General features: G+C 35.8%; 2 protein-coding genes across 4 annotated transcripts in view; one reads left to right on the forward strand and one right to left on the reverse strand.

The window, feature by feature from the left end:
• Nucleotides 1–4,105, reverse strand: part of LOC119532403 — a 69,086-nt gene extending 64,981 nt beyond the window's left edge. The window contains exon 1 of the mRNA XM_037834813.1: nucleotides 3,578–4,105. Coding sequence (XP_037690741.1) covers nucleotides 3,578–3,674 — 97 coding nt within the window. The 5' untranslated portion in view covers nucleotides 3,675–4,105. The remainder of the gene's footprint in view (nucleotides 1–3,577) is intronic.
• Nucleotides 3,798–22,207, forward strand: part of LOC119532402 (signal recognition particle 54 kDa protein) — a 43,378-nt gene continuing 24,968 nt past the window's right edge. The window contains exons 1-5 of one of the 3 annotated variants that reach the window (XM_037834812.1): nucleotides 3,798–4,375; nucleotides 9,938–10,074; nucleotides 14,338–14,447; nucleotides 19,311–19,402; nucleotides 19,810–19,894. In XM_037834812.1, the coding sequence (XP_037690740.1) occupies nucleotides 14,370–14,447; nucleotides 19,311–19,402; nucleotides 19,810–19,894 (255 nt within the window). In that variant the 5' untranslated portion in view covers nucleotides 3,798–4,375; nucleotides 9,938–10,074; nucleotides 14,338–14,369. Of the gene's footprint in view, nucleotides 4,376–9,937; nucleotides 10,075–14,337; nucleotides 14,448–19,310; nucleotides 19,403–19,809; nucleotides 19,895–22,207 lie in introns of those variants that run through there. The other 2 variants (XM_037834811.1, XM_037834810.1) reach the window with 2 other exon arrangements.

The following is a 22,207-nucleotide window of genomic DNA, read 5'->3' on the forward strand; positions in this document are numbered from 1 at the left end:
ATAATCTTGTTAATTTCTTTATAGCAAACCGTAATTTTCTATCTTTGTAAATTTATCCTTAATAGAAACTGTTATAGGGTATCAATTTGATTTTCTCATTTGTATTTGCATATCCAGGAAAGATTCAGATGCTTGTGAACACTGTTAATGGAATGCTGTATCACAAGATAAAACCTCTACTGAGGAATCTGATAATGAAAACGCTGATTTCTTCTCTCCATGCTGCTCTCATATACCACCTGACGTTTTCTGTTCTGATAAGGAAGAACCTGTTACTCCTTCTGATACAGAAGGACATTTAACAGAACTTTTACCTAAAAACACTCAAGTACAATTTCCAAATGTTAAAAAGTGGAAAGGCCTTACTATAATAACTAGGACAGATGTTTCATATCCTTCGAGTCCCATGTCAGAAAATTATACTGAAGTAGAAGCTAAACAGTTAAAAGAACTGTCAATATTTTCAAGAAAGCAGAAAGGCCCGCTCATTCTTCTTAGCTACAGATTACATGTTATCACCTCCTCTTCTGTGAAAGCAGGATGGGCTGCAGCTGTTACTTTAACATAAAGTCGTAAATAATGTAGCAAGGTTGAATACAGTCCTGATCAAACGTATGTTTATCAATATGATGTAATGGCTAAACCAATAAAATAAAATGAAAAAAACTATTAACAAGATAAAGACAAGTAATAGCAATCTGTTTTCTAATTTTTATACAAGTAAAATGTTACATTGCTCTTACAGAAATCATAGCTTAATTAGTAAAAAATATTATCAGTAGAGTTTTACAGGCATTCAAGGCTAAGTCTCTGATAACATGGATACCTTCCTTTGATCTTGAACCACTCGTGGATTGAGATGCTTTGTCTTGTCAGACATTTGTGTTCATGAAGCATCATTTAAAGTAAAAATAGAATATGACAAAGTTACTCTAAATCAAGATGCTATAAATTCTCTGTAACTCAAACAAGAAGGAACTCTCTGATCTCATGTCCAGCTGCGTCTGGAGGAGTGGGGGCTCCTTGGTAATGTATCAGTTAATTTTTACACTGTAAACTTTTACCTTAAGTGCTCCTTTAGTAAAACTGTGTTAAAGGTGAATTCTTGTCTTGAGTGCTCTTTACTTTTAAACTATTGTCTGTCCCTATATTTTTAATTGAGGGGGAGGTTACTTGATGAAGCCCAAACCGATTGAATCATGACCTGATTAGGCTCAGGCCTTTTCTAACATAGATCATAGGTTTGAGGTCTAACAAGACAAACCTGTGACAGCTGCCCCTATATATATATTTTTTATATGCCTTTTGGAGACCCCACATGTAGTTCTGGCTTTCAGCTCCCTTTACTTACTGAATTACTGTCATTCTTCTACATTTTGAAATCTAATCAAGAGCCCACTTTATAACATACAAGAAACAGAACAGATGCTCTACCACAGGATCATAATCAGTGAGCTGAGGTATTGCTGTATTTCTTACCATTTTTATTTCTGTTGGAAGAGAGGGCTTACTTTTGCCTGCTTTACCCTTGGACTTGGTTTGCCCTTCCTATATTGTTGTACACTTGTCTCCTAGACTTTTGGTCTGAGTTGAATCAAAATAAAATGTAGGCTCCTACCATTATTTCTTCTAGATCTTCAGTTTATATTAGATGTTGACATGTGCTTCTGTCAATGCTTCTAGTTTCACCAGCCTGATCCAAATGACCCTAGGACTTGGTGTGATAATCCTACTATGCCATCAGACTACGAATTTTATTCTTCCTCTTTTACTGTGATTAGTAATTCACAGATGTTTTGTAGTTTTAATAAACTCTATAAACTTAAAATCAGAATCATACTCAATTCCCATTATTTTCTCTTACTATTCCATTAAGCAGTTTAAAAATTCAAAGAGTTATAATTATTAAAGAGATAAAAATTTTTTTCTGGAAGAAGGAAATCTAGGAAAATGAAAAATGGTTTCTTGTATTTAAAACCACTTCATAAAAGGGTATACTAATAAATCATCTACTTTTTTTAGGTTTATAAAAAAAACACATTCCTTCATTTTAATCCACTGACACTCTCTTTTCTTAAAATAATCATGTTTTCTAAATTGTTTAATACCTTGCTTGGGTTACTTGACTACAGGGTCTCCTGGAGACATGCACAGGAAGAATCTCAAAGGAAAAAAAAAAAAGTAAAAATGTATTCTTTAGCCAATGATACTAGCTAAAATTATCATTTAAAATATGTTTTCAAGCCTTTCTGATTTTGAAAAGTGGAGTTTCAATTGATATCTCCAAAATTGTAGGTTTAGTTTACAAATGGATCTACAAAACTGAAAGATTCCTGGGGGCAAGGATGTTTTAGTAATTTTGCAATAGCCATAGCCAGGCAGTATGAAGCATTTTTGTAGACACACAGTGCTTTTGGAATGAATGACCTTGAGCTTAGGATAGTAGGAAAAAGCATACAGAATAGGCACTATTATATAAAAAATTGAGATATGACAGTTATTGGCAATTCAGGATTTAAATGAAGTGACAGGAGACTCAGCATATTTTGGAAATTCCTATCTTGAAGGAATCTTGTATGGATCTATAAATATTCAGGTATGTCTTTGGTTTTCTATACTTATTCCATAATAAATCTCAACACAGGATGTCCAAGTTAATTTTAGTTTGACATCTTATCTAAAATGAATCCCCCCCAAATTTGTAACAATAATAATAATATCTAAACCCACTGATTGACTAACATCTCAAAGAGAGAGAGAGTTCTAGGAAGAAGTCAGGGTTGGAAATCTAATATTGTAAGTCATCAGAAGAGATATTTCAAGCCACAAGATAGGATGAAGATAACCATGGCAATCAATGTTTAGCGGTACAGATGCATAGTATGGTCTGGCAGAGGTATCAAACAAGAATATCGTACTTTCTTGTGTTTTTACCAGGCTTCATTTTGCCAGGATAGATCTATCTCAACTTTCAATACTACACCTAATTACCACATTTCGTCGATTCCCACTTGTGCTTTTTATTATTTAAAATTTTATTAACTGTTGAGAATCAAAGGCTTTTTTTCTTTTCTTTCCTTTTTTCCCCAGAAGAAACATGCTATTAAATTGATGATTCATTTTACAAACGAGAAAATCACTAGCTACAGGTGATTTTACCTGGAGAGTAAAAGCCTTTGTCTCTACAGCCTAAAACTTCTGTTGTAAAGTGCTTTTTTGAGTAGTAACTTACTGATCCTCACAAGTTGGTGGGAGAAATAATGGGGAGGAGGGCTTAACCCTTTTTTTTTTTAAATTTCCGGAAAAGAGGATAGGCACAAGGAGGCTCTAGAGACTTGTCCGAATCTGCAGCAAAATCACAAATCACCCAGAGCAAGGTTTTCCTGCAACCAACCCCAAGCAGGACTCTGCGAGGTCCAAGGTCTCAGGTGTGTCCCCATCAACCTGCCCACTAGTAGAGCAAAGACTAGCACAGCGACCCATGGAAGGCTTTTGGCCTCGTCCCGCTAAGTCCCCAAGGTCAGCACCCACAGGAAATCCTTGTCCCAACCTCCCGCTTCTAGCTCTGATCGCTTACGGGTCGTTCGCATCCACTCGAGCAGCGCTGGACGGTCTGTCGGAGCCACGGTACGGAGCAGCTGCAGTACCGCCAGCCGCGCTGAGCGAAATTCCATTTTGGAGCAGAAAGGCGCGCGAGGAAGGTTCACACTGCGCACGCGCGGGCAGAGACCTGGCCAGGACTTCTGACCCGAAGTAGGTGGGGCTGCCTCCTTTAGCTGCAGAAGGTCTACGTCCCGCCTCCTTTTTGAGTCCTCCGGTGCGCCCAGAAATCCTTACTCTCAACTCCACCCCTACAGCTCGTCACTACAATCTTAGCTGAGAGTGCTCACCCTAGTCCTTTTCTTAAAGTGATTCCTCGAGGCTGGACTTTTTTTCTGGACTACATCCCTAGAGAGGCCCTTGAAACCTTATTTTTCTTCTAACTTTTTTGAGCGGTAGAAAACTAAAGCCAAAAGCCAGTTAAAGCGAAGAACGACTTCAGAAAACGCTTATCATAAAGCGGATTGACGAACTGCAGAGTCTTGGCCCGGAAGCGGAAGTGCACTCTCTTCATGAAAGGCTGGACTAAGACAAGTGGTGACGTTTCCTCACTGGGCGGAAGGTTCGGTGGCAGTCGTCGGTCTTCCAGCTGGTGGGAGTTGGCGACGCGGTGCTGGGCTCTGGGACCCTAGTTTGTAAAGATCGAGAAGTCGGGTTGTGGGATCGCATCAGTCTGTCTGCTCTCCACCTTTTCCTGGGTTTCCTCCTACAGCGTGGGGCCTCGCGAAGGAATCCCCGGCCCCTTTGGGCCACGGCATTAGCGGTGCCTTTTGCGGTAAGTGTCTGCTTTTTCCCGCCCCAGACTACGAAGGGGTATCTAAGGACAGCCCCAACTCTGCTTAAGGGGCGAGAGACTCTGGAAGGCGTCTGCTTCCCTGGCCACCGGCTGTCGTCACTGAGACCGAGGTTCTCTGGCCCTTCTTGATAACGTGTTTCCCATCAGAAATTTTATTAAAGGATACGCTGTGTTCTTGTTAGGTGGTCTTCAAAATTACCCTAGTCAGATAAGCTGTAGGCAGTTACCGGCATGACTCTGTTTTACTCTCCTGATAAAGAATTTTGACCAAGCTACGGCCCCTAAGCCTTTTTGACGTCTATCAGGCTTTATTCTATATGTTCGTAGAGCTTACCACATTGTCTTGCGTACAGTCGACGTTCAATAAATGAATAAGGGATATTAACTCTATGCCAGTGATGATTAAGATATATCATATTGATGGCTCTTATTTTAGCATTTGACACTACTGACCCTCCAGTTCTTGAAACTGTTTCCCTCTGGGCCTTTTAAATCTTCCCACCTGGTTCTTTTATATGTTTAATTCAACAAAATATTTACTCCTTGTTAACTGTAAGTGTAAAGAAATGAATGACACAAGCACTGTCATTGAAGAGCTAACACTACAGTGAGAGAGAGGCATATAAATATCCACTATATCAAGATGAGTAATGAGAAACTATAGTTGGGTATAAAGAGCTATGGGAATATAGATGAGAGTGTGTTCATTATGAGATTTGTGGCTGAGCAAGTTGCTTTTCCAATCTAGCCTCAGTTTCCCCATCTACCTAATAGGCTTATTAAGAGCACGAAAGGAGATTAGGTAACTTGCTTGGTACTGTGCCTGGAACATGGCAGTGGTGGTGCTGAAAATGAGGAAAAATGTTTCCTTCTAGCCTCTTTCCCTCTGTTTTTTTCATATGGTTAATATTTTCTAAGTTGACATTATGCAAAAGCATCTCCTGCCAAACAGATTACTCCTTCTAACCCCACCTACCTAGAAATTCTGGAACTGCCACTCTAGAATATAGTAAGGTGAACCATAATTCGTACCTTTTTTTTTTCTAAGTTAATTCTTCTGCATGTGCGTTTGCTGAAAGGAAGAGAATTAGCAAAACTTCTATTCATTTGGTACTCAACAATCTTTGTTGATTCTTTTCTTTCACTTGACCCTTAGGCATTGCTGAAACCCAAATGGTCTTCTACAGACTCTCCTCAAGAGTTCTTATCTACATCCATGGTTTCCATGGCATTATCCTTGTATGCCAACCATTTCCAAATCTTTTTCTCTGACTTCCGTCTCTTGAGTGATACTCTTGTGGTTTTCTTAAACTCAGTAGGTCCCAAGCAAATTCACTGTCCCCACCCTCCCTTTTTTCCCTTCCTTTTTTCATTGACATGTGTCATACATACAAAAGTCTTTAAAAGCAGTGTGTTTTTGAGTTTTGACACCTTGTTGCTAGTTGTTTTGTGATATATATGAATGTTTGACTTTAAAGATAAAGTGAAAATGAACACCTATGTACTCATTAACCAACTTAAGTAGTAGAACATACCTTTAAGGCCCCTTGAACGTTTTCTCTATTAATTTTCCTGTCTTTCAAACCAGCTTCCCTTTTGCCTTCCATTCATTGGATAACAGCATCACTGGCCATCTTGTTATTAAAGCTAGAGACCTTGGAATCATTTTTATTTTCTGTTTCTCTTTCGCTCTCCACAATCATTTGGTCATTAAATTCTGTAGATTCTGCTTCGTGAAGAAGTGCTTGACTCTCCCTTCTCTCCATTTTGCGTCCTCCTTCTCTAGTTCAAGCCTGCATCTTCTCAACAGGACTTTTTGGAGAATAATATGTGTATGTAGTGGCTTTGTTCTTAAGCTTTTCTACATTTTCTCTAAAGATATTTTTAAAATATAGAACAGATTTTTCATTCCCTTGTTTCATTCCCTTGTTTTCTTTCAGGAGTCATTGCTTAATACAGTGATTTTTTATAAACCCTGGCTATACATCAGAATAGCTAGTGAAGTTTTTCAAAATTTGGATTCCTCATTTTGTTCTCTTGATCAATAATTTAGATGACGCTATTTTTCTGAAACCTGTTTTATGTGTTCCAGCCCTAGAGATTTTGGGGATTCTGCTTGAGCATTTAAATTTTAGCTGATAGGCATTATTATTATTTTTATTTTTTGGCATCTTATTTTTTAAAATTTTTTTAATTAAGATTTATTCACATAACATACAATCATCCAAAGTATATAATCTATCAATCACATTACCATCATTTAATTGTTCATTCATCACCCTGATCTATTTTTTTTAACATTTTCCTTGTACCAGAAAAAGTGAAAACAAGAATAAAAAAACAAGAGCAAAAACCGAACGCCCAAATTGTCCCCCCATTCTTCCTTCAGTTTTTTTTTTTTTTTCTGATAGTCATTATTGAAACATCATTGAAATAACCCATTGCTTGAATATATGCTTCTCATCCTTCTCATTTTTTTATTCCATCCTCTCTTCAACTCCAAGGTTGACTATTTCCAAGGAATTCTTTTGTTTTAATTTTCATCTGGTAACATTTTATGTAAAGATTCTCTTTATTATTCACCAGACAGTCAAAAACTAACTTAAGAAATAATTCGGTGTTTTTGAATTATATCCTTTGTTGCTAATTGAATTTTTGGTATACCTTTCTGTTATAACTATGAAATGTTCTTTTATTTTTAATATTACAGTAAGTTTAAAAATCAAAAATAGAGTTATTTTAATGAAGTGAGAATTTTCTGACACTTCTTGTCATAGTTGAATATCTCCTTTGGTGCAAAATTAAGGTAGAGGAGTCAGTGGTGCTATGATGAGTAATCTGTCTTCTCAAGTTAGCAGGGGAATCTTGTGTTTGTTCTGATGTAATTATTGATTTGGAATTACAACTTTTCTCATGCTGGGATAATTCCTGGAGCACATAATAGGTATTTAATGAATTAATGACTAAGTGAATAGAAGGAGACAACTCTATGTCAACCCCCTAGTCTGTTAACTAATAGTGCTTTAATTCTATTCTCACGAGCAGCACTTTGAAAAATAATTTTTCCCCTTCATTTAAAAAATAATATTCTTAATCCTTACTAAAAATTTGGAAATTACAAAAGATCTAATTAAGAAATTACTGTTCACCATTCAGAGATGACAAATGTTATTTTTTAACAGCTTTATTGAAATATAATTCACATACTATATAATTCTCCTGTTTAAACTGTACAATTCATTGGTTTTTAGTGTATCATAGAGTTGTACAACCATTGCCACAATCAATTTTAGTACATTTTCATCACCCCATGAGGAAACCCTGTACGCATTAGCAGTCACTCCCCATTTTCTCTCTTTGTAGATTTGCCTATTCTCAGCATTTTGTATAAAAGGAATCGTACAAGATGTCTTTTGAGACTAACTTTGATTTAGCATGTTTTCAGTGTTCATCCATATGGTAGAATATATCAGAACTTCATTTATTTTTACTGCTGAATAATATTCCCTTGTGTGGATATACCACATTTTGTTTATCCATTCATCAGTTTATGCTCATTTGGGTTATTTTCCCACTTTTTGGCTATTACAAATAATGCTTCTCTGAACACTCATGTTCATGTTTTTATGTGGACATATGTTTACATTTTTCTTGGGTATGACCCAGGAGTGGAATTATTGGGTCATGTGGCAATTCTTCTTGACATTTTGAGAAACTGCCAGACTGTCTTCCAAAGTGGCTACACCATTTTACATTCCCACCGAGAGAGTGTGAGGGTTCCAGTTTTTTCCACATACTGTTTTTTTTTATTATAGCTCTCCTAGTAGGTGTGAAATGATATCTCATTGTGGTTTTGATTAGCATTTTCCTGATGGCTATTATTTTATCTTTTTTGATATTTGTTTTTACAGTTTTTTATTCTGCCTTTTGCATGGAAGCATATTTTTCCAAAGAATTTCTCTCATTTCCACACTCCCCCCAAAACCATAATAAATTATATGCATAGAAAATAAAATCTGGAGGAATATATATCAAACTATTATTGCTGGTTCCCAGGGAATAGGAGGGGGTAGGATTAGGGGAATTCTGTTTTCCACCTTAAATGTTTCTGTGATGTTTCAGTTTTGACAATAAACATATGTCCTTTTGTAATCACAAAACATAATGGTGAATTATTTCTTTGGGGGAATAAGCTTCAGCTTGGAAAAAAATCCTAAAATTAAAAGTTATAATTTATATTGTAAGGCTGGCTATTCAGATATAATAATTTTACCAAATAAAATATCTGTAGGGAATTTTGTTAAATAAATTTGCTTTTCTATGATCCTAGACTTATAACACACATGCCATGTAGAATTTTAAAAATATATATTTAGTATTGTAGTCAGTAAAGCAAGTATTGATAATGGACTGTTGACTAGTTTGTAGGAAGATATGTTATGTAGAAGTGATTTTTTAAGGACATTTACTAAAATTTATATATTTAGTTTTTGAGTCTTATTATTGAGCCAATAACAGTCATTGACTAGAGCTTAGAAGAACTTTTTTGTAGGAATTTTTGTTGGTAATAGCATTTGAAATTGCTAAGCATTAGAGCCTGACTTTTGCATGCAAGCATGTTTGAATTTGGATCAGGCAAGGTTCTGGCAGGAATAGTTTGTAATTGTTTATGTAGAGAAAGGTGGCTCTTTGAACACTGCAGCTTGTATTGAATAATAACCAGGTACTTGTAATTTGCACTAAATGTTAAAGATTCCAGGGGTGGTTTCTGGGTAATGGAATAGGCACTTCAGTAGAATCATTCAGAAAATTTCCAGTCTAATTACACTCCAGATAATATTAAAGGGGGAGCCAGTTGGTATAGTTACCAGAGCTCTGATCTCATTGAGGAAGATGTTACTGGAGCTCCGTTCCAGGCTCGCCATCCCATTGCAAGAAAGAATTCAAGGATAAGACAAATGGATATAAGCAAGTGAGAAAAGTTTACTGAAGAGAAAGACAGTACACGCTCAGGAGGAGCACAGGCATGCTCACTCAGGTTGTTTGGCACAAGGGTTTTTAACAGATCAAACAAAAGGGAGGTGGCATTTGAGGTGCTGATACATTGTGATTGGTGAGTAAGCATTCAGATTAAGTCTTGTAAGTAGGCTTTTGCTATTGCTGTCTATACATTCTTGTGATTGGTTAGTAAACACGTAAATTAAGATTTGTAAGTTAGCTTTTTTTGCAATAGGCTGAATAAACAGGTTATTGTGATTGGTCCATGCCATGTAGTTGATTAGGGTATCCTGTTTTGCCAGTCTCTTCAGGAGCCTCTCTAGACACCTCCTCCACTGCCTTGCAATGAGTCCAAAGGTGCCTCAGAGTCTGCAAGACATTTTTCCTACTTCTAACCTGCCTTAGTATCATTCAAGAAAGGAAACAGTTAATAGTTAATATGCTAGGCACTTGCAGGAAGTTTTACACATACTGTCTCATTTAATCCTCACAGTGGCCCTTTGGGGTAACTACTTTGATAATGGTATTATTTCCATTTTGCAGGTGAGGAAATTGAGGCTCAGAGAGATTAAGTAACTTGCCCAAAGTAACACAGCCAGTATGTAACAGAGCTGGGATTTGAATCCAAGTCTGTCAGACTCCAAAGCCCATGCTCTTTCCAGTACTTCACCCTGCAGCAGGTAAGTATACTTGGCCCCATTCTTGCCTTATTTAGGCACCACAAATTGTGAGCCTGTTTCCATCACTTCACTATCCAGCTCCTAGTCAGACTCCTGTTAGAATAACATGAAACTGGGGCCAAGATCAGTCCTTGTACATCCTGATTGCAGTGGTACTTATCAGCTATTTCTGGATATTGCAATTACTCTTCTACAAAGAAGAATGTTCATCTTTGCTTTCAAAATATGATTTTCTCTATTATTTTTTAGCAGCAAAAGTTAGTCCCTGGAGTGGGCCAGCAGAGGTATTCAGCTCTATTATTTAAAGCATCATTCATACTCTATGATATAAGATGGTGTGGCTAAGAGACTGTGGCAAGTAATTGTGCCTTTTTGTAGGGAGTGGCTGTTCTACTCCCTAACCTGCTTTATATCATAGAATTATTGTGAGAGAGGAGTGAAATAATAGATGCTAAACTCTACAAAGTGCTATATAGTCATCCTTTACCTTTCTAACAGCCCCATGTAACTAGAGATTCCTTTTTTATGAAATTCTAGCACACACAGATTTATTTCTGTAAATCTTTCTGGTAGTCAGGAGAATTTTGAGTGAGTTTGCTTGATTGATAAATTACTCCAATTTAAGATTTAGAGTTAGCTATATACATTTTTAATAAAAGGTGTTTTGCATTTTAGTGTGCCCATTAGAATAAGGCAAGGTTAACTTTTAAATATCTTGTTGGAAATGCATGGTAGGAAAATTCTAAAAAAAATATAATAGGTAATGGCAAATGAATATTAATTGGACTGTATTAATTACCTAGGTCATTGATTTCTCTCTTGTTTTTATCATGCTATCTTTGTTTATTTTGACATTCTTTAAGAGGTATTTGTAAGGCTTTTTATGCCTTTGGTTCCTGATCTTGATTTTTCATTGATTCATAAAATATATTTTTATTAAGGCCTTATTGAAGCAGGCTGTCTAAGGCTGAGAATAGATAGACCAGTGAACTCACAGGACAGAGCAAAACGGAAAAATCCCTGCTTTTGTGCAGCTTACATTTCAGTGAGGAAATATAGACCACACACAAGTTTTCATATTGCAGTTGGTAATAGAACAGTGGGAGAAATTAAAGGGAAGGGGGGAGCAATTTTAAATAAGTGCTCAGGGAAGGCCTCATTGAAAAGTGGCATATGGAAAAGGGTTTGAAGGAGATGATGGAGGGAGTTGTATTGTCAGCCAGGGCAAGAGCATGCTGACTAGTATTAAGGCTTCATGATGGGAATGTGCAACAGCAAGTATGTCAGTATGATTAAAATTGAGTGAGTGTGTGTGTGTGTGTGTATTTTGGGGATCCCTTATAATCTGTTCTGAAGACTTACCCTCTGCATGAAGTAGGAAGTCCCTTTAAAAACTGCTGTTAATAAGTGCTTCTACAGGCCCCCCTGAGGAGCTGGGGGAGAATGCAGGGGTGTTGGGCTTCCCCACCTCGATGGTTGCTGATGTGCTCACGGACATTGGGGACTGATGGTTTGGTGGGCTGAGCCCTCTCTCACTGGACTTGCCCTTGGGAAGACTGTTACTGCGAAGGAGAGGTTAGGCCTGCTTATAATTGTGCCTAAGTGTCTCCTCCCAAATGCCTCTTTGTTGCTCAGATGTGGCCCTCTCTCTCTAGCTAAGCCAACTTGGCAGGTGAAATCACTGCCCTCCCCCCATGTGGGATCTGACACCCAGGGGTGTAAAATCTCCCTGGCAACGTGGAATATTACTCCCGGGAGGAATCTAGACCCAGCATCACAGGATGGAGAACATCTTGACTGAAAGGGGGATGTGAAATGAAATGAAATAAGTTTCAGTGGCTGAGAGATTCCAAAAGGAGCCAAGAGGTCACTCTGTAACAGGCACTCTTACACACAATGTAGACAACCCTTTTTAGGTTCTAATGAATTGGAATAGCTAGCAGTAAATACCTGAAGCTATCAGACTACAACCCAGAACCCTTGAATCTTGAAGACGATTGTATAACAATATGGCTTATGAGGGGTGGCAGTGTGATTGGGAAAGCCATGTGGATCACACTCCCCTTTGTCCAGAGTATGGATGGAAGAGTAGAAAAATGGGGGCAAAGAAAAAAAGGCACCAAGTGTTCTTTTTTACTTTAATTGTTCTTTTTCACTTTAATTTTTATTCTTATTACTTTTGTGTGTATGGTAATGAAAATGTTCAAAGATTAATTTTGGTGATGAATGTACAACTATGTGGTGGTGCTGTGAACAGTTGATTGTACGCTTTGTATGACTGCATGGTGTGTGACTGTATCTCAATAAAATTGAATTTAAAAAAAAAGAGAAAAAAAGAATAAGTGCTTCTGCAAAGAAAAGTGTATTGGAAAACTTCGTGGAAGTTTTTTTTTTTTAAACTTAAAAGAACCAGTCAATGTAGGAAGTTAAATTTAGTTTTAAGAGTTAACTACGATAGCTTTTTAAAATGGAGGATGATCTGTTTATGACATGATCTCTAAAAAAATTGATTGTGGTGTCATAAATAGGATTGTATAACTTCTGGTAATGTAGTAAAGGATATGAAGTCAAACAGCTGAATCTTATTTCTTACATGAAGAATATTTACTTAGGCAATACTAATTTAGTATAATGGATATTCGATAAGAAATTAAAAGTCCTGGGTATTTTCCATGAAATGTTTCCTCTTTCAAATTAAGTGATCATGTAATTGTAAAAAATTTATGGTAAGCAACTTTTTTCAATTCCATCAAGTGTTATTAGTAATTTTTTAAAATTCTAAATTATAAAAGTTTACTTGCATATAAGTGTAGTGTTTAATTTGTAACTCAATCAGGAATATTTCTTTGCCAGTCATAGGTACTAGAGTACTTTTTCCCTTCCTGCTTCTTTTTGACTCCTCTCCTTCTCCACTCCCCATGGTGAGTGAGTCAGCTGTTTTGCTGCTTGGTTTTGTCCTTCTGTTTCTCCTTTTATGATCTCCTAGAAACTCTATGCATGGAATTTAGTCTGGATAATCTTGCTTGACTTAATTAGACTAGATCAGCTTGGAAGGGTTACCAAAACAGGTGTTTTGAGCAACTAACTTTTCTGCCACTATTGCTCAAAATGAGCAGTTGATACACCTTAAACTGGTTTTTGCTTCAGAGCCCTTTACTATATGTTTTCTTTTAATGATATAGCCCTCAGTTTCGGACAGAGTGTTTTATTTATTGTCCCCCAAAGAATGTTCAGTAACCTGTAAATCTCTCTCTCTCTATATAAGGCATAAGTATGTCCTAGGCTTTTCCCTGTCTCCATCTCTGTTTATGCCATTTCACCATCCTCAGTTTCCCATCCTACCTCTTCTTGACTTACCCAAAGTCTACCCATATTTCAGAACCAACTTCATATTCAACTTTTTCAATAAAGCCTACTCTGTCCACCTCCATCTAAATTGTTTTTTCCTCCTTTGAAGTTTTACAGAGGTAATTATTGGCAGTTGATAAGCATCTTGAGGGCAGTAACTACAAATCATATGTTTCTGTACCTCCATTCTGTGTGTAGTAGGTGCATCTATATACTTTATAAAACCATAGACGTTTACAACTGTAAAGGACCTTAGAGGTTATCTCGTTTTAGAGTTGGAGAATAAGAACCACTGTAAAATGGGAAGAGTAATAATATATCTATTCCTTTGGTTGTTAATAATACAACATAATGGTTGTAATGGATGTGGATTCATGTAGCACAGTGCCTTTCGTAGAGTTATTGCGTAATAGTTGCTTTTCCTTGTGCAAGAAAAAATAAATGATTTATAAATTTTGGAGGGTGAAAGGCTTATGAGCAAGAATCCAGTAGTTTGCAAAGTCCTTTAATGTGGTAAAGTTGGCAATATTCCTGGATAGTGAGTTTACCTTTCTCTTTCTCACTCTTTCTCTTTTCATTAAATGATGTATGTGATACATCAGTCCATCATTCGTATTCACAAGTATTGTGCCAAAATGCAAACTAATTTAATTTGAGATCATGTCATTATTTCCTAAAGAATATCATTTCACATAGAAGATTCTAATTTGGTATTCAAATATAAGGCATCATAACCAAATGTCAGCTTTATCTTTTGGACATGATTGTATTGAAGGTTCAGGTTGAGGCTATAGAAGCTGAAATTATGGTAACTAAATACTAGGGTAATTTGAACTTAAATACTCTTCTCTAGAAATTGGATTGAAAAATTGATTGTTTTCAATTACTTTGATTTAATTCTTTTTTTCTTCTTAGTTTTCCTCTTAAGTGTGTCTTAAGCCTTCAAGATGGTACTAGCAGATCTTGGAAGAAAAATAACATCAGCATTACGCTCATTGAGCAATGCCACCATTATCAATGAAGAGGTATGTAAAGTATGTGAAATATATATGGTTGTGTATTATTATCACTAGCGTTGGGGAGATGGATCATTGGTAATCCCTATGTTTATATTTATTTTGGTATAGATTTGATGCCTATAAATAAAAACCTAAAACCAGATACAGTAGCTAGTGTTCTTTATTGAAAGTTTGCTTTCTATTAATTTCAACTCACTATATAAAAAATTACGAAAAAAGTTAAAAAAAAAAACCTTAATTTACAAGTGAAAAGAACATACATTTTTATCTTTTGGTAATGACTTAGATCTGGAAATATACTTTGCTTTCTCTTTGTCAGAAATTAATATAGTTTTTCCAGCTTTCTGTTGATTAGTGTTAGCATGTTATATCTTTCTGTATCCCAATATTTTTAATCTATCTGTGTCTTTATATTTAAACTGGGTTTCTAGTAGACCACATATAGTTGGGTCTTGTTTTTTTATCCCCTCATATAGACTCTGTCTTTTAATTGGTGTATTTAGACCATTCATATTTACAGTAGTTATTGATGTAATTGGAATAATATTTACCATATTTGTAACTTTTCTATTTGTTTCCCTTATTCTTTTTCTTTCTTTTTCCTTCCTTCCTTTCTTCCTTCCTTGTCTTCCACGTTTTCTGCATTCTTTGCTTTTTTTAAATTTAATTTTATTGAGATATATTCACATACCATACAATCATCCCCAGCGTACAGTCATTTGTTCACAGTACCATCGTATAGTTGTGCTTCATCACCACAGTCAATTTTTGAACATTTTCATTACTTTTCCCCCTCAAATAAAAATAAGAATAAAAAATAAAGTAAAAAAGAACACCCAAAACATCCCATTACTCTAATCTTCCCTATTATTCATTTACTTTTTGTCCCCATTTTTCTACTCATCTGTCCATACACTGGATAAAGGGAGTGTGAGCCACAAGGTTTTCACAATCACATGGTCACACCACTATACTTTTAAAGGGTAATTTCATTGTATACTGAATTCTATGTTGGTGTTTTTTTTTTTTTTTTTTCTATCAACTCTTTAAGTATTTCACTCCACTCTCTTCTTGCTTGCATGGTTTCTGAAGAGAAAACCAATGTACTTCTTATCCTTATTCCTCTATAGCTAAGGTAATTTCCCCATCTGGTTTCTTTTAAGATTCTCTCTTTGTCTTCTTGGATTTTCTGCAGTTTGAATGTGATATGCTTTGGTATAGATTTTTGGGTATTTATCCTACTTGTTGTCCTCTGAGCTTCCTGGATCTGTGGTTTGCTGATTGTCATTAATTTTTAAAATTCTCAACCATTATTACCTCAAATATTTATTCTATTCCTTTCTTTCTTCTCTTTCTGGTAGTTCTATTATGTGTATGTTAAACCTTTTATAATTGTCTCACAGTTCTTGGATATTCTGTTCTGTCTTTTTTGTTGATTTTTCTCTTTGCATTTCAGTTTGGGAAGTTTCTTTTGACCTATTGTCAAGATCATGGATTCTTTCCTTGGCTATGTCTTGGTTTACTGATGAGCCCATTAAAGACATTCTTCATATCTACAATGTTTTTGATTTCTCACATTTGCTTTTGATTCTTTTTTAGAATTTCTGTCTCTCTGTTTACATTACTCATCTGTTCCTGTATTCTGTTCACTTTTTCCATTAGAGCCCTTAGCATATGATGCATAGTTATTTTAAATTTTCAATCTGAGAAGTCCAACATCTCCAGTGTATCTGAGTCTGTTTCTGGTGCTTGCTCTCTCTTCAGACTGTTTTTTGTTTGTTTGTTTGTTTGTTTGTTTGTTTGTTTCCTTTTAGTATGCCTTATAATTTTTTGTTGAAAGCTGGACATGGTGTTTTTGGTTAAAAGGAGCTAAGCTTAAAAAGCCTTTAATGTGAGGTTTTGTATTTGTCTGTTTCTCTTAAGGAGTTAAACTGTGTTTACTGTTTGCAGTAGTTGTAGGTATCAGAGGCTAAAATTTCCTTTGCTCCTTTTTTTTAAATTTTTATTTTAGTAACATACATACAGCCTAAAATTTCCCTCTTTAACCACATTCATATGTATATAATTCAGTGGTGCTAACTACATTCACAGTGTTGTGCTACTATCACCACTGTCCATTACCAAAACTTCCCATCACCCCAAATTAAGCTCAACCCCCTATTCCCTACCTCCTTTAATAGCCTCTGGTAACCTGTATTCTAGTTGGTCCTTGTTTTTGTCTTCCCTGTTGTTTTTGGGTTTCCCTAGAGACTTCATCTTAGATAAAGTCTGAGCCTTGCAGTTCTTTCCATTTATGACCCCTGTTATTATACAGGAGCCCTACTGATTATGTGGTGTGGTGTGGGGAGGAGGTGAAACATTCTATAATCCTATGATTTGATCTCAGCCTTTTAATAGCCTGTTCCCTGGCCTGTGACCTTCACAACTGCTTCTCAGCATTTTTTCTCCTGGTTAGTGACACAGGAAGGCTTGACTGGGCTGGAATTGGGTATTTCCCTTCTTTCCTGTTGGTTAGGCTCTGGTAAAATAGTTTCTTTTTCTTTTGCGGGCAGTCCTTTATTAAGGAAAATAGAACCTCTTGCTTGCTCTGGGCATATTTCAAATGGTTACTTTTCCCCTGCTGCTGTTGGAAGTATGAGATTTTTTTTCCAGTCTCCCCATTTGGAATTTGGTGGAGCTCCTATAGGCAAAACTTAAAAACCATGGGGATTCCCCTAAGACAGAGTGTCCCCATAGCTTTTAACTCTCAAGCTAGTTCACACTGGAGCCTCCAGTGATTTGTCAATTGCAGTGCAAGTCTTTTACTGAATTGGCTGCAGCAGGCAGGCTTCTGGTTTAGATAAGTTGTGATTCCCTGTATCCACCTTCCTTTTTTTCATGTCAGCGGCTTGCCCTCTGACCTCAATTCACTGATTGAAGAAGAGTTGTTTTTTGCTTGTTCAGCTATTTTTCTTGTTGTTAGGCAGGAATGAAGATTGCCATGCTTTTTATGTATCAGAGCGGTAATTGGAAATCTCTACTTTTTCTCTTGACATAGACGTAAAACTTCAGTATTTTGTTCCCTTCTTCTTGTTTAGGCATTTGCTTCCCTATTTATCTGACCCATTCTTGACTTTTATTTAGCATTCTTCTTGCAAAGGCTAGCATTTTCATCTTGGCTGCTCTGATTCACTTTCTCTGAAATCCCCATTCATCTTTTGGAGATTTTGTAAGCTGACTTCTTATATGGTATCTGAAATATTCTTCTTCCTGGCTTGATTGTTTTAAGCTTAGGATATTTTTTCCCCACAACTCTTCCCCTTCCCCCACCGATTGTACCTTAATGTTTTGTTAATTTAAAAATGCTGATTATAGGCCATAAGTATACTTTATGTTTGTGGTACTAATGAGAAAAGCACTGAATCTGGTGTTGGAAGACCTTGGTTAGAGTTCCACTTTAGCCATTTACTAGCTGTGTGATATAAATGCTGGCAAGTCAAACTGATTCCTTAATATATAAAATGGGAAAATTGCATTTACCTTACAAGACTGTTTTAAGGATCAAATGAAATACAGTATAGGTTAAAAGTGTTCTCTCATTTGAAGCTTTGAAAAAATTCTGATATAGAATTTGATATTAACACTTTTTAAAATAAGGTAACGGAATTAAATTATTTTGGTACCATTTTAGAGATCACCTAGTCTAGCGTCTCATTTAACAGGAACAGAAAGTCAGTTTCACATTTTTATTTATTAGAAGAACTGTAATAGAATTTCTTTTTTCTAATTTCTTGTCCAGGGCTTTTTTCTAATAATTCTTATCATTAAATAATAAACCACAAACTAAATCATTGATTAGTCTTTGAATTCAGGAAAATAAAACAGATTTCCAAATACTTTTTCTTTATTGTGTATCCCTTATACTTTTTGTGATTATAGTAGAGAAAAAAGAAACCAGACAGAAGAGCTTGGTGGGAATTAGAATAATAGCTGTTGCTTAGATTGGCTGCTTCTCTGTTCTTGGTACTGTGCTGACAGGGAATTAATCAGGAGAAATCCCTCTAAGGAGAGGTCAGTTACATTTCTATCAGACTCCTGTAATGAGGGGTAAGGAAACCAGATAAGTAAGCCTCTGTAGGGTGTATTAAGTACATTGAGGAAGAGAATTTATTCAAGAATTATTTGAGGACCCCACTGTTAAAACAAATACCACACAAAGGGTTGGCTTAAACAATGGGGATTTATTTAATTGTTTATTTAGTTGTTAAATTTAATTTAACAATTAAATTTATTAGCTAAAACCTCATCTTTTCTTAAGACTTTATGGTTTATACCTTTTAAACATGCCTTGCAATTCAATAAATGAGTTATTAGTGGAGGTTGATTTTCTTCTCAACTTTGTTTCCCTGCTCTAGGTATAAATGGTAAGGCTGTGTAAATAGATAATGTAAATAGGTGAGGCTGTGGCACTTTCTTCTGTCACATTTTGCTGCATAGTGATACAATTAAAAGCAGGTTTTGTGAGTATATACTCCTAAGTATCAGCAACAGGAGCTGTTCAATGACATGAAAACTTTCAGCGGTAATGCCTATTGTGAAGTAACACTCTGGCTCTGAAAGTGTCTTTATTATTATTTTTTTATTATGCGAATACAGTTATGGTAATTAATACATGGCTGAATAAAACTAAACGGATGACTTATTTGCCAAAATGACTGGACACAATAAAAATTATCTCCCTAAAGGTAACTGAAAGTCTGTATTTGTTTATCCAACAGTGTAGAATTGCTTTAACTTTATTAAACCATGATAGTACATGATGATTCATCAACTGTTACTTTTATGTGCGTGAATGTAAAACTGGGTGTTTTTATTTTTATTTATTTACAGGTATTAAATGCTATGCTAAAAGAAGTATGCACCGCATTATTGGAAGCTGATGTTAATATTAAACTGGTGAAGCAATTAAGAGAGAATGTTAAGTAAGTTAAATTAATCATGTATAAACAGGGAAAACTAAGTGTAGTGTATTGAGAGTGAGGAGCTAACTAGAAAAGTTTGCTGTATCATGAAACATTTTTACTTTATAGCACTGGAGAAGATTTCAAGAGAAATAAATAAAATTAGTAGTTTACAGTGATAGAAGGATGATTTCATATTTGGACTTTCAAATAAAAGCCATGAAAAACTAATTAAAATCTTGTATCTGTTATTTCATATTAAAATTCTTTATGGTGTAGTTACTGAACTTGTAGTACTTGTATGCATATTGAAAGATTATTGATACAAATGACTGAATGTTCTGCTGTTTAGTGCCGTAAAGCTTATTTTTTTAAGACTGCCTTAAATGACTTTTCTTCCCCCATCCCCAACTGCTACCATCATGAAGGTCTGCTATTGATCTTGAAGAGATGGCATCTGGTCTTAATAAAAGAAAAATGATTCAGCATGCTGTATTTAAAGAACTTGTGAAGGTAATGGCATATTAAGCTTGTTCTGTGATTCCCTATAGACTCAGTGAGTGACATATACTAACACTATAAACAGGAAAACTATTTCAGAATCTTCTTTATATGTTTGTATGGAGTACATCTATATTGAAATATTAATTAAAAGACTGTTAACTGTAGACATAGGGGACTGGTGGTTTGATGTGCTGAGCCCTCTACCACGGGACTTGCCCTTGGGAAGACTGTGGGTGCAAAGGAGAGGCTAGGCCTCCCTATAATTGTGCCTAAGAGCCTCCTCCCGAATGCCTCTTTGTTGCTCAGATGTGGCCCTCTCTCTCTAGCTAAGCCAACATGGCAAGTGAAATCACTGCCCTCCCCCCATGTGGGATCTGACTCCCAGGGGAGTAAATCTCCCTGGCAACATGGAATATGACTCCCAGGGAGGAATCTAGACCTGGCATCGTGGGATGGAGAACATCTTCTTGACCAGAAGGGGGATGTGAAAGGAAATGAAATAAGCTTCAGTGGCAGAGAGATTCCAAAAGGAGCCGAGAGGTCCCTCGGGTGGGCACCCTTACGTACAATATAGCCAACCCTTTTTAGTTTCTAATGAATTGGAATAGCTAGCAGTAAATACCTGAAGCTATCAAACTACAACCCAGAACCCTTGAATCTTGAAGACGATTGTATAACAGTGTAGCTTATGAGGGGTGACAGTGTGAATGGGAAAGCCATATGGACCACACTCCCCTTTGTCCAGTGTATGAATGGATGAGTAGAAAAATGGGGGCAAAAAAAAAAAAAAAAAAAAGAAAGGCACCAAGTGTTCTTTTTTACTTTAATTGTTCTTTTTCACTTTAATTTTTATTCTTATTATTTTGTGTGTTTGGTAATGAAAATGTTCAAAAATTAATTTTGATGAACGCACAACTGTATAATGGTACTGTGAACAATTGAATGTATGCTTTGTATGACTGCATGGTATGTGAATATATCTTAATAAAATTGAATTAAAAAAAGATAAATGGGAGAACAGGAGAAATTTCTAGATTTATACAGTAGATGAAAGGATTTGCCATTTTAATATTGAGAATTAATTTACCTAGACTTAGTTAATCTAAGATATAATACTTTATAGGTATTATTAAAATAATGACTATGTCACTTATTTGTATGCACGCAATTTTTAAGTGCATTCATATATAAAATGCGTTTTTTAAAGTTGAAAAAAAAAAGACTGTTAACTGTTATCTAAAGTGGCCTATTTTTATCATAGAATTTTTTTAATACAGAATTCTGAATACAGATTTGAAGGCCAGTACTTTTCCTGCAAAGAATGCCAAAGTTGAGTCGCAAAGAATAAAACCTCAGTAACTCAGATTATTTGATGTAAGGGCCTCTGTGAGTTTATCTTCTCTGTGAGTTTATCGAATATTGCCTAGTGAGGGTCCTACTTTTATGTAGAAAGACACACTTGGCAAGTATTCTTTTCTATATTGTTCATTGTGTAACAAGTTCCCTTTGAACAAATCAAATATCCTAGCTCTTGCTTACATTATGAGCAATTTTGAATTTGTAAAGCTTATTTTGCAAGTAGTAAATATAGCCCATTGTCCTGCCTCACCTTGGCACTGACATTGCTGCTGCTGTCATGAAAATTCTGGTGCAAATCTTAGAGGTTTAAAAAATATAAATGGGTCCAAAGGTAGAAAAAAAGGAAGGAACTTAACAAAAAAATGTCTTGGAGTAACAGATGTCCACTAGTTGTCCCTTAGAATTTCCCCCCACATATTATGAATATTTTTATTCCCTTGGTGCCAACAGATTATTTCCTTTGAAAAAGATGAGTAACTCAGTTGGTTATGTCATTTCAGTTTAGTTCACTTGCCTAATTAATAAAAAAAAAAAAGAAATCCAGACCTGAAAGAGTTCAGAGAATTTATCCAGTTCACACTTCTGAGTTGTTTGTAATTGATAAAAGTGAGTTGGCTAGTTAGTGGCATTCCAAGGTCTGATGTCCGAACTCCTCATATTTCCAGATTGCATTCCGTCTAGAATGTAAGGTGAGCACAAGATGAATGGAAGTTTTTATTCTTAGGAGTTAACATCCATAGGCATTTTGGGAACATCAAATGCTTTATTAGTACTAGTACCTACTTTATTCCAAGCAGTAAGTATACTAAATGGGGCTGAAACAGAGAATAGTCCTTATAGAAGTTTATAGTCTAGAGCAGTGGTTTATAAAGCATGGTCAGAATGTTTTTGTAATAATATTAAGATGCTATTTCTCTTTTTCAGTCTATTGATATTTGCACCATTAATGTATAAGCAATGGTG

Source organism: Choloepus didactylus, chromosome 4 (genome assembly GCF_015220235.1).
Source record: "Choloepus didactylus isolate mChoDid1 chromosome 4, mChoDid1.pri, whole genome shotgun sequence".
Lineage (NCBI taxonomy): Eukaryota > Metazoa > Chordata > Mammalia > Pilosa > Megalonychidae > Choloepus > Choloepus didactylus.